Genomic DNA, 12,395 nt, shown 5'->3' on the forward strand with positions numbered 1-12,395 from the left:
ATGGATTGAGAGTTTGGGATCTAGCAAATGCAAACTATTATATATATATGTATAACTGAATTACTTTGCTGTACACTAGAAACTAATACAACATTGTAAATCAACTATACTAAAATAAAAAAACAAAAAGACAAAGGGATCCAATAAAGTATTAGCCCAATAAAGAAGTAGGAAGGTTTAGTGTTGCCCCTGGTTGCCTGACAGTTGGGGCCTTGGAACTCTGGTGAAAAGAAAAGACAGATCTTTAAAGAGAAGCTTAGGGACTTCCCTGGTGGCTCAGTGGTTAAGACTCCATGCTCCCAGTGCAGGGGGCCTGGGTTCAATCTCTGTTCAGGGAACTAGATCCCACACGCCACAACTAAGAGCCCATATGCCACAACTAAAAGATCCCGCATGCTGCAACTATCTGGCACAACCAAATAAATAAATTTTTTTTTTAAAAGGAAAAACTTAGATATGAGTAAGAGTCCCCAAGGCAGTGATGGCCCAAGTATACTCGGTACTATTCTATCTGCTTATTGAATTGCTTGTTTCCTCTTCTGTGGTATAATCGTCTCTTCACTCATCCACTGAGTGAAGGTGGAGCCCAGGAAAATGAAGAGAGTCGGTCTGTATTTTGGATGATGCAGATCAGGGAGGCCTGAGGCGGCCAGAGGAGAGGAGTCAAAACCACCCCAGGCAATGGAAACAAGCTGAGGGCATGACTCCAGAGCTTGAGTTACCCGTGACAGGAGAATTAAGCATCCCATAGCCCATTCTGAGGAAATCTCAGAAACACTGGGGAGGGACTGGAACCGGGGCCTATGACTTTCTGCATGTAGAAGGCAAAACAAGCTCAGAAGCCAGGAGGAAGTGAGCACACTCCTCACAGGTCTCTGTGCTTCCCTCCACTCACCCTCCAATCCTTTCTCCACACTGCATGCCCAGTGAGCTCCAAATTTAAGGCAGGTCTTGTCACCCCCTTGCTTAAAATACTTGGATGGCTTTCTCTTGTGATGTGAAGAAAGCTTCATTTCACTCATGGTCCAAGCACCCTGGTCTTCTCATTCTGTAATCCCTTCCACAGGAGCTGGCCTTTTGTTTTTTCCACTAGATATCTGTTCCTGAAATTCTTCACATGTCTGGTTCCTTCTCATTCTTCATGCCTAAGCTTAAATGTATCAGAGAAAGCCCTTCCCTGATCATTTTATCTCAAATAAGGGCCCTGCCTATTCATAATGTCAACTACAGCATTATTTATGTTTCTATAATTGCTCCTATCATTATGCAGTTATTTTATATATACCTTTACTATCTGAATGTCACATAAATTCCATAGGGGCAGGGACTGTGTCTGGCTTGTTCTCCTTTGAAGTTCAGTAAACAAATGTTTATTAATTGTATGAATGCATTTATTCTATGAATATATGATCATTAGTCTTTATATTAATAGAAGCATTATAAATTTGGTTATAAGTTTTACAACTTAGTATTGTTTATTACTGTGAAATCAAGTAAAGTGAGTTTAAACCAAGCGAATTCACTTTTGCACCTTAATATAATAATAATAATTATTAATATTTTTCAAACAATCGCCATAGCTAGGCCTTGCAATGACATAGGTTTCTTAAGTAATTTTCATATCTACTCTTAAGTGGTATGTGCTATTATTATCGTGATCTTTTACTTGAGAAACAGCTTCAGAGAGAAATCTGTGACTTGTTCAAGGCCACACAGTAAGTGAAGTAAGGTCTCAAGAGCCTGCATCTTAACTTCTAAGCTGTATAAATGTCGTGAAAACTTACTACTGACTGACTCATGGCTTTGGCTAATTTTACCTGGGTTTCCCTCATTTTCTGACTTTGGGGACTTTAAGTCAAAGCTGTTATTTTCTGAACAACACCTGATTTTAGTCCCCTCACTCACACCCACGCTCAGACTATCAAGCACCTCTGCTGAATATTATTTCAGGGAGAGAGGGAGAGGTTTCTTATAACAAGTCTTCCGAGTCCTGAAGGTTGGTAAAATCCAAACAAAATTCAAGGGCAAAAATTAAAGAAAAATTGTTATATTATGACAAAGGGTTAAAAGCTTTAAAATATAAACTAGCACAAATCAATAAGAAAATCATTCTAGTAGGAATGTGGGCAAACCATATGATTCACAAAAGAAGGAATGTAAGTAGGCAATTAGGTGAAAAATGATAATCATTAGTAAGCAAAGACACAAAACATGTGATACCATTTTCTGTCAAATGAGAAAATACTGAATAATTATAATATCCAGTACTGACGAGGAAGTATAAATTGATATAATAGTGGAGGATATTTGACAACATGTAATTTTAGAAAACTTAAAAATGATCACATCTTTTACCTAATAGTACCATTTCTAGGAATTTAAGGGAAAGAGATGTGACCAAAGAGAGAGATATTTCTATATATACACATACACACATACATACATATACATATATATGTATATACAAACACATACAAGATTGTGCATCATTTATGAAAAGAAAATACAGGGAAGACCTAAACATAAGACTGGATACTATAAAACTGCTAAAGAAAAACACAGGCAGAACACTCTTTGGGACTTCCCTGGTGGCGCAGTGGTTAAGAATCCACCTGCCGATGCAGGGGACAGGGGTTTGATCCCTGGTCCAGGAAGATCCCACATGCCGTGGAGTAACTAAGCCCCCGAGCCACAACAACTTAGCCTGCATGCCACAACTACTGAAGCCTGTGCACCTAGAACCTGTGCTCCCAAGAAGAGAAGCCACTGCAATGAGAAGCCTGCACACTTCAATGAAGAGTAGCTTCCTCTTGCCGCAACTAGAGAAAGCCCGCACACAGCAAAGAAGACCCAACGCAGCCAAATAAATAAATAAATTAAAAATAATAAATGCTGGAGAGGATGTGGAGAAAAAGGAACCTTCCTACACTGTTGACGAGAATGTAAGTTGGTACAGCTGCTATGGAGAACAGTATGGAGATTCCTTAAAAAACTAAAAACAGTTGCCATACAATCCTGCAGTATCACTCCAGGGCATATAACACAAGAAAATCCTAATTCAAAAAGATACATGCACCCCAGTGTTCATAGCAGTACTATTTACAATAGTCAAGACATGAAAACAACCTAAATGTCCATCAACAGATCAATGGATAAAGAAGATGTGTATAATACAATGGAATATTACTCAGTCGTAAAAAAGAATGAAATAATGTCATTTGTAGCAACAAGGATGGACCTAGAGATTATCAGACTAAGCAAAGTAAGTCAAAGACAAATATCATAGGATATCACTTATATGTGGAATCTAAAAAAAAAGGTACAAATGAATTTATTTACACAAAACAGAAATAGACCCACAGATAGTAAACAAATTTACAGCTACCAAAGGGGAAGGGGTTGGGGGAGGGATAAATTAGGAGCTTGGAATTAACAGACGTACACTACTACATATAAGATAGATAACCAGCAAGGACCAACTGGGAACTCTACTCAATATTTTGTAACAACCTATAAGGGAAAAGAATCTGAAAGAGAAAAATATATATATATATTTAAAACTGAATGACTGCTGTACACCTGAAATACAACAATGTAAATCAACTGTACTTCAATGAAAATAAATAAATAAAAACACAGGAAACAATCTAAATTCTTCAGCAGGGTGGACTGTTGTGTTATCATCAAGAACAGACTCTGGAGCCAGACCTCCCAGGTCACAGTCCAGCTACTGACATTCACTAACTGTGGGACCCTGGGCAGGCCAGTCACCCTGTCAGGGCCTCAGCTGTCTTATCTGCAACACAGGGGTAATAGTAGAACCTATACCACAGACTTTTTATGAAGATTAAATAACTTTAATATACGTGAAGCACTTAGACCAGTGTTTAGCACATAGTAAGCTTTATACAAACCTTATCTCATTGTTTTTAATTATTGTAATCGTGCTTGAAATCTTAATACCACAGAAAATGCTCATATGTAATTTTAAGTAAAAAACAGAAAACATGTATTTCCATTATGATCTCAGTTTTCTAAGTATGTATATGATGCATATGCACACATATTTTCCAAAGGGAGAAAAATTATGTCTGTTTAAAAAACAAAACTGTCAAAAGTAAATGAAATAAGTCATATAGATTGAGGAATTCAATTCAGAGTGGGTTTTTGTTTTGTTTTGAAAAGTTTTTAAGATGTTAATAAATATAATGGAACGTTAATCTTCCCATCTTGTGGTGTTATTACCATATCCAATTAATCTATGTCCCTGAAAACATTTTACTCTTGCTAGTCTTAAAAATTGTGTTTGTGTGTATTTATGTAGTGTTTATAAAAGTGTACACACAGACACAACCACACAAAGAAAACTAGGCAGATGAATTAAGGGTAACATTAATTTTCTCTTTTACACTTTCTTTACTGTCTAGATTTATTTTCTGTAATGAAGAGAAATACTTCTAAAATATTTAGGGTTTTTTTTCTTTCCGTTTTTTTCCTGAAAGAGGTTAATTTGGGCACTTACGCTGGTGCATAGTTGCATATAAAATGCGCTCCACTGCCAAGACTTTCAAAGCCAGAAACTCGAGGACAAAACTGTACTGCACAGCCAACTTTGTAACTATCTGCCCAAACGACCTGAAAAAAAAAATAGGGATGTTAAGAAGAAAGAGATACTAAAATGAACACTTAAGTATGATCAGGCCTTCATAAACATGGTGAGGTATATTAACTCTAGTTAGGCAAAGCAGTTACCACCAGGGAAGTTTTAGGTGGTCAGAATTCAGCTGGAAACAAGACGTGTGCGAAACACATAAACAATAACTAAGATAATTTTTGACAGCTAGTACAATGAAGAAATAAAACAGGCTAACAGAATAGAGAGTGACTGCTGGGGAGGAAGGGGGCTGCTTTCACTTGGGTGTGCAGGGAAGCCGTCTCTGGAGTGTGGAGGAGGCGTTTGAGCTGAGGCCTGAATGATGAAGAGGCAGCACTCAGATAAACATGCAGGAGAACTAAATGATGGAGGAAGACCATTCCATGCAGAGGGAGTGCTCAGGGCAAAAGTCCTGGGATGGAGTTGGCTTTTGTGCAAACGTGGCATAAAGCAGGGAAGCAGAGCTGGGATCCAGGAGTGGGGAAGAACCGCAGGCAATGAGGTCAGAGACAGAGGAGCAGCTCAGGGGGAGTCTTGCAGGGGAGGGAGCGATAGGCCCTTTTTCAGGTCTTAGGAAGGTTACTGGTCGTTAAGAACTAAATGGACTGAGGAGAACAAGGGTAAAAAGAGGGAGAGAATTTGGGAGGCTGCTTCACTGGTACTGGGAAGAGCAGATCATGACTCACTTGGATAATGGTAGTGGGGTTCCCTAGAATTCAGGTTCATGGTTCAGCTTCCAGGTAAAGCTGAAAGGATTTTCTTTTGCTTTGAGGGTAGGGGTAAGAGTAAAAGAGAAAAATCAGGTTAATATTTGGGTCCGAACAGTTGCTAAGATGAGCAAGATTAGGGAAGGAGGAGGTGGGTGGCTGTTCAGCTCCTGTTACTCCCGAGATGCCCATGAGAAGACCGTCTGCAGGTCAGGGGGCAGAGCAAGGCTCGAGACACAAAACTAGAAGCTGTGGGACTGGATTAGATCACACAGGCACGGATAATAGATGAACAGGTAAATGAGAGTGTCGGATGAAGAAAAAAAGAAAAACAACCAGCAAAGCAGATGGAAAAGGAGTGGCCAGTGGCATAGGAGGGAAACCAAGAACAGGGACAGCTTCAGGGAGAGGGACTGTGTTGTTCCACTGGACCCCATGATCAGAAGGGCCCCATACTTGGTTTCAGTGCTATCACACATTTTAGCACTTTCAGTGGCACTTTTCTGCTGATTTTTGAACAAGGAGATCCACATTTTCATTTTGCATTAGGCCTCCCAAATTATACAGCTCATCTTATTTGAGGCTATTTGCTGTAATAGAAGACTGAAGAAAGAAGTATTTAAGGTATTTTAAAAATTTAGTATCTGGAGATAAGCCAGCAATTAAATGTACTCCTTTTTACACTGACACCAAATTGAATTTTAAATTATTTTTACTCATATATTTTTAAGTTTTGTGACTAGTTGTGCCAAATGCAGGGGATGGAAAGGTGAATGTGCCAGAGCCAGTGCGCGCCTTCACAAAATGTAGAGAGAAGCAGTCAGGAAATCATTGTGCAAGGGTATTGAGCCCTGTGGAGAGGAAGCCGAGGGTGCTCAGGGAGTTTACAGCAGGGACCCTGAAGTGAGCTGGCCTGGGAGTCAGAAGAAGTCTCCCAGCAGAGGGCACACGTGTGTGAGCCAACCCCGAGGTGGGAAAGACTTACTCGCAGAACTGAGACAAGGCCGGTGTGTCGGTAGCAAAAGGTCAAATTTTCTCCAAAAAAAAAAAAAGAAAGAAAAAATCAGTTGAGAACAGCTCTCTGGGGAGAGAGCATAGAGGGAGGGAATAGGATTAGGATGGAGACTGAGCTTCTCCAAGGCTTCAGGATGGAGTAGGAGGTGGGGGAGGGGCTAAGGAGGTGGTGGGTAGTGTCAGGGGCTGGGGCACTTTGCATTCTGTCCTCCTCCTTGTGTGACAACTGGGGACACGCAGGGGAGACAGGAGACAGGTACTAGTCTCCCGCAGAGGAGCAGTGCTCTCCTTTGGTAGAGGAGGGCCCCTCCCCTGCTCCCTGGTGGAAGTGGGTGTTTCCTTTCACCTCTCATACCCTAGAATCCCTGCAGTAAATTCTGGATAATCAAGTGAATGAGGCCTCTATCTCACTGAGAGCACCTAGTTTTATGGCCATTCATTCTCAGTTTTGATCCTTGTACTTTAATTTCCCAATCATTTTTGTATTTATTTTAAAAATTTCATTTCTATTCATTACATCTCAAAGTGACCTCCCCTGGGGTGCTTTGCTTAAAATGCAGATTTCTGGGCCCATCTCAGTCCTACTGTATGAGAGTCAGTAAAATTATCCTTGTATTTTTTTAAATTGAGATATAACTGACATAAAATTATATTAGTTTTAGGTATACAACATAATGATTCAGTATTTGTATATATTGCAAAATAATCACAATGTTAATACCTATCTAGTTAATACCTATCACAACACAGGGTTACAATTTTTGTCTTGTGATGAGAACTTTTAAGATATACTCTTAGCCAATTTCAAATACACAATACAGTATTGTTAACTATAGTCACCAGGCTGTTCATTACATCCCCAGGACTTATTTATCTTATAACAGGAAGTTTGTACCTTTTGACCACGTTCACCCATTTCACCCACCTGCCACCTCTGGCAACCACCAATCTGTTTTCTGTTTCTAAGAGTTCACTTTATTTTTTTAGATTCCACACATGAGTAAGATCATATGGTATTTGTCTGTCTAACTTATTTCACTTAGCATAATATCCTCTAGATCTATCCATGTTGTCACAAGTGACAGGATTTTCTTAAGGAAAACGTGGTACAGATATATACACACACATATTGGAATATTACTCAGCCAAAAAAAAAAGAAATCCGTTTTAACAAGTTCCTCAAGTGATTCTTATGCATGCTAACTGGTGATGTTGTGTGTAATATCACCTGAGTCAATCATTTTATATTTTTATCCTTTAGTCTCTGAGCACTTTCTTTTGGCATGGTTGTATCTCGAGTATTCTTAATCTTTGGATCCCTCCCCCACTCACCTTTAATGTTTTATGCTATTTCTTTTATTCTACTTTCTTTTACATTTCTGATCTTTTCCCAAGACTGTGCAAATGTTAGTTACTCTTCATTTTGTGTTTTAGTTGGTGTCTCTTTTTTAAGTCAGGTTGTAATTAGCATAAAGGCCATCCTTTTTATTGTATAGTTCTGTGGATTTTGACAAAAGCATATAGTTGTACAGCTGCCACCATATTCAAGATCCAGAACATTCCTCCCAAAGCTCCCTTGTGCCCCTTTGTGGTCAGCTCCCACCCCCATCCCCATCCCCAGGCAATCACTGATCTGTTTTTTGTGCTTGTAGTTTTGCTTTTTCTAGAATGTTATATAACATAATGGAATTAGTTTAAGTGTAGCTTTTTTCAGTCTGGCTTCTTTCACTAAGCATAAGCATTTGAGATTCATAAGCATGTTGTTGAACTCCCAAATAGTCACTTTTTATTGGTGAGTGATATCTATTGCACGGATGTATCATGGTTTATTTATCCATTCAAGTTGGGCTTTTTAATAACTTCATGGGCATTCAGGGTTTGGGTTCAACTTTGTGGCCTCTGGGGCTACAAAGACCAAGTTGTCTTTGTAGACAGTTCAGCTCAGCCACCCACTGTGTGACCGTGGCCTCAGCTTCTTTGTCTAAATGAGCTAGGACAACACCTACTCCATAGGCTTATTTTGACATTTTAAATGGGCTAATAAAGTGCTTAGAACAGCATCTGGAACATAGGAAGCCCTCAGCAAATATTCATGTGTTATTCTCTAATGACTAATCTTCTTTTGCTTTAAGCTTTTGAAGCTTTATCAGGCAGTTTCCTGTTACATGTTTTCTTTTCATTTCTTTTAATATGGTAAACAAAAATTAAAAAAAAAAAATAAGAGCTACATATTGAGAATTTACCTAGTGCCAGAGCAGCGTTCAGCACGTTACATGGAATAGTGTTTAACAGCATAACAAATCAATAGGTATTGCTCCAATTTTTATAGATGAGGGGTGGAACCTAATTTTACTCCACCAAGAAGTACTGTGAGGACAGTCCATGCCCTAAGCAAGATGCTTCCACAGTGCTTTCATTTTTAGCAAAATCAGGAACCTATATCTAACAAAAACATTCCATCTGGGAAACCCAACCCAGTAGGGGCAGACATGTGTTCCCCTTCTAGCTAACAACCCCCTTTTACCATCTTCCCCTTTCAATTCCCAGGATAAGTCCATCTGACTCATCATCAGTAATATGCAACTTGCACAAAATCAGCTCGACAAACAGTGAAACATCGCACACTTCCATTGGTTCTGGGAAGGTGTAAAAATAAAAATTAAGGGGTAGGGATAAAAACAGAAATGATATCTATAGTGCCATTTAGTGGCCATTTATTCTCAGCATTATCAAACCTGAGCTGCTGCCTGCCCAGCTATCTAAGTCAAACTATTGCCAAACTTGACAAAGCTGAACTGTCGGCAACAAAATATCTAATGTGAATAATCTCCCATGTTAATATACCAAAATTCTCCCACAATTCAAATCTATCTCTAGTGAAGACAGAACTAAAGTGTTGTGTCAATGTCAAGAAATATCACACTTTCATGAAGTAATAATGGATCAGAATCTATTGTTTTTACTCTGTACAACCACTGCTCACGGGCCAAAATCTGAAAATCGCTTGCTTTTTTATAAACAGAAGATGAGGGTAAGTGGGAAGTTACAAATACCCACTTGAGGTAATTTCCAGCATGAATTTAAAATGGCAACTGAGTAATCTTAAACCTCACAGCAAGATTTCTTGCAAGGATGAAAACACAAAGTCTTCAACCAAGCTGTCAGAGCCTTCTTCCAATATAATTGGTGGAAAAACAGCTCTTGGAAGAAATCTAAAGTTTGTTCAATGACTACTAAATACTAGTACTTTACTAGGTAATTTACACACATTATTTAATCCTTGCAACATATCATATCTGAATCCTAACTCTTCCTCTTACTAGCTAAATGACACTGGGATAACAACTTCTTGACCCCTTTGAGCCTGTTTATTCACCTATGAATCATAGCATCTCTTAGAGGTATGTGGTGAGAATTGAATGAAATCTTAAACATTGAGAGCTAAGTACCACGTTCACTTAAAAAGTAGTTGCTGGTGCTGCATCTTCCCAGACCCAGGGGGTCCCTGGACATCCTCTTCATCTGAGGTGGGGGTAGACTGTAGTGGTCTCTTAAAGAGAAGAGGTTGGGATCACTCAGCTTGGGCTCTGCTAGCTGTCTACAAGGAACTGGATTTTAGGAAATGTTTTCTTATGTCCCAAATATCAGCCCTCCTTTTTTTCCCCTAGATGCAAGAGGAAAATTTACAAGTAAACTCAGTTAATTTGGGGAGGGCCGTCTCTGAAATCTCAGGCCTCTATGACGTATAATGAAGTTTCCTCTGGTTTTGACTTCCTAGAATGATGGACATGAAGTGTCTTTTAACTTACAGGGTTTAGGAGTCTGTTGTCAATTTAACAGTCTTTGGATCACTATGTATTTGGTGAGCTAAGCTGCTTGCCATTCTTCTGAAATGCCGAGTTCATTTGTATATATACATTGTACACCTTCTACACCTTGTTAATTTTGCCTGGAGTTCTTTTTACATTCCTTTTCATTTGACAAACTCTCACTCAGTTTAAGAACCAACTCATATGTCTCCTGCTGTATGAACAATTCCTATGTCTCCATACCTCCCTTTGGCCAGGTAAGTTGCTCTGTCCCCATTGATCACATAGCTCCTTGTAGTTTCTCCCAGCTGCACTAGCCACACGCTGTAATACACCCACTTACACTCATGTCTCTTCCAAAAGAAGGTCAACTCCTAGGGGTCAAAGGCCATTCCCAGATGTGTCCCTCATTTCCTGCCCCACAACCCTTTTCTCCTCCCTCCCACTTCTCTGCGATTGTACTCCCGGATAAAATCTTAGCATATAAGCTATTATCTCAGGCGCTGTCTCTCCCTCTCTCTTTTTTTTATTTTTAAAGGAGTCTGGACTAAAACATATGACCCGTACTTTACAAAGTGCTTGGAATAGGAGAGAGGCTTAAACACTGACTGAGTGAGAGTCAGCACCTTCAAACTGAATAATTCTTGGAGATTGACACCACAGCACTTAATGGCACCAGATACTACTTGTAGGCAACCTGGATTTAGCTTTCTTGCCCTTTAGGATTTGTGGGAACCCAATGAAATTTATTTTCTGGTTAAATTTGTTAACATAAACCAAAATTGATGGTTTGTTGGGCAAGTCTAGGGGAAGCTTTATATTTCCAAGAAAGGGACCAAGGCTACTGATGATTTGATAGCTCTTCCTTGATTATAATAACCTTAAGATGAAAATTTCACTGAAATCAGCCCTTTGTCCATCATAACAATTTCTTATCACTGTGCCAAATGTGCTTCACCTGTAACACCACCAGTGAGGTCAGAATCTTTATAAGGCTGAACCATATTGAGTTTTTCTACCATTTTGCTCTGTAAAAACACCAAGTTTTTACTATTCCAAGTTAACTGTCTTGTTAGAAATGCTTTTGCCCTCAAACAATTTTTTTCTACAGTAAAACCAGTTAAACATAGGTTCACTCCCTTTAGTTATTGGTTTGATAAAGACTGCCAGGAAATAAAAATAAACGAAATGTGGCCAGTATAGGGAGGCAACATATTAAGAAACCTACAGAAGATGCTTCCTAGGGATTTGTTTCCATCATGTTGCAAACGTGAGTTAGGGTTAGGAAGCCAAAACCAGACTGAATTAAAAAAAAAAAATCTCATTAAGAGGCTCTGAATGTGGCTATTGAGACTAGTACTGTAGATTTGGGGGCAGGATAGCTACAGGATTGTTGGACAAGTTTACATGTTGACCTCTCCACTGGGGCTGGGACGGTGGAGGATTTTTTTCCCTCTTTCTGTGGCACATCATAGATTCTTAGCGCATGTTTGAAAGACTAAGAGGATATGGAAGCATTGATTCTCATTGATGCTTCTGTCTGAGAGGCTTATTTCACCCAATATTATAGCCCTGGAACAACTGCCTCAAACTTCCTAGAGAACTCGTACCTGGAAATAAATCCATTCACTCCTTTGGTTGCTCACAAATGGAACAAAGTACCATGGGAAGATAGGTGTTACCAAAATTATTCAAAGGCTGTTCAGATTGGTGGGCCTCACATTTTGCCTATGTCCATGTCACTATACTCTAAGCACTATCTCCCCTGGTACTCAAGTCTGTTCCATTTATTTATTTTTAAAATAAGCCTGGAACCCCTACTCTCTCATATTTACAGGGACACTAGCTTACTCTATGTTTTTCTTAATGCCAGATTTCAGTTTTCTCCTCACCCTTGAAATGATGGCTTCAAGAGAATATAGGGCAGATACTTACCTGAGTGTAATGGCCACAGACCTTGTCACATTTCCGAGTCTTAAAGTTATAGTATTGAACTTCTTCGTACCAGTCTGTGATGGCTGAAGACACAGAAAAGATGGATAGAGACCCAGTCCACAGGTTTTCTCCCAGTGAAGTGAAATTTGGGTGTAGCTTGTGGGGTGGCTTCAGCCGCACGTTGTGTGCAAACTGACAATTTCTTGCCCATGCTTTTGCAATTCGGGCTAGTACTGGGTCCCAAGTCTGCAGAAATAAATATGAAACAGTAGAAGG

At 39.4% G+C, this 12,395-nt stretch overlaps 1 protein-coding gene across 7 annotated transcripts in view; it reads right to left on the reverse strand.

The window, feature by feature from the left end:
• GLIPR1 (GLI pathogenesis related 1) overlaps nt 1–12,395 on the reverse strand; it is a 39,694-nt gene that overhangs the window by 5,920 nt on the left and 21,379 nt on the right. For 6 of the 7 annotated variants that reach the window (XM_057741260.1, XM_057741264.1, XM_057741262.1 and 3 more), the window contains 2 exons: nt 12,120–12,365; nt 4,523–4,635 (listed from right to left, as the gene is read on the reverse strand). In XM_057741260.1, coding sequence (XP_057597243.1) covers nt 4,523–4,635; nt 12,120–12,365 — 359 coding nt within the window. The remainder of the gene's footprint in view (nt 1–4,522; nt 4,636–12,119; nt 12,366–12,395) is intronic. The other variant, XM_057741266.1, reaches the window with a different exon arrangement.

Source organism: Hippopotamus amphibius, chromosome 7, assembly GCF_030028045.1.
Source record: "Hippopotamus amphibius kiboko isolate mHipAmp2 chromosome 7, mHipAmp2.hap2, whole genome shotgun sequence".
In the NCBI taxonomy this organism is placed as follows: domain Eukaryota; kingdom Metazoa; phylum Chordata; class Mammalia; order Artiodactyla; family Hippopotamidae; genus Hippopotamus; species Hippopotamus amphibius.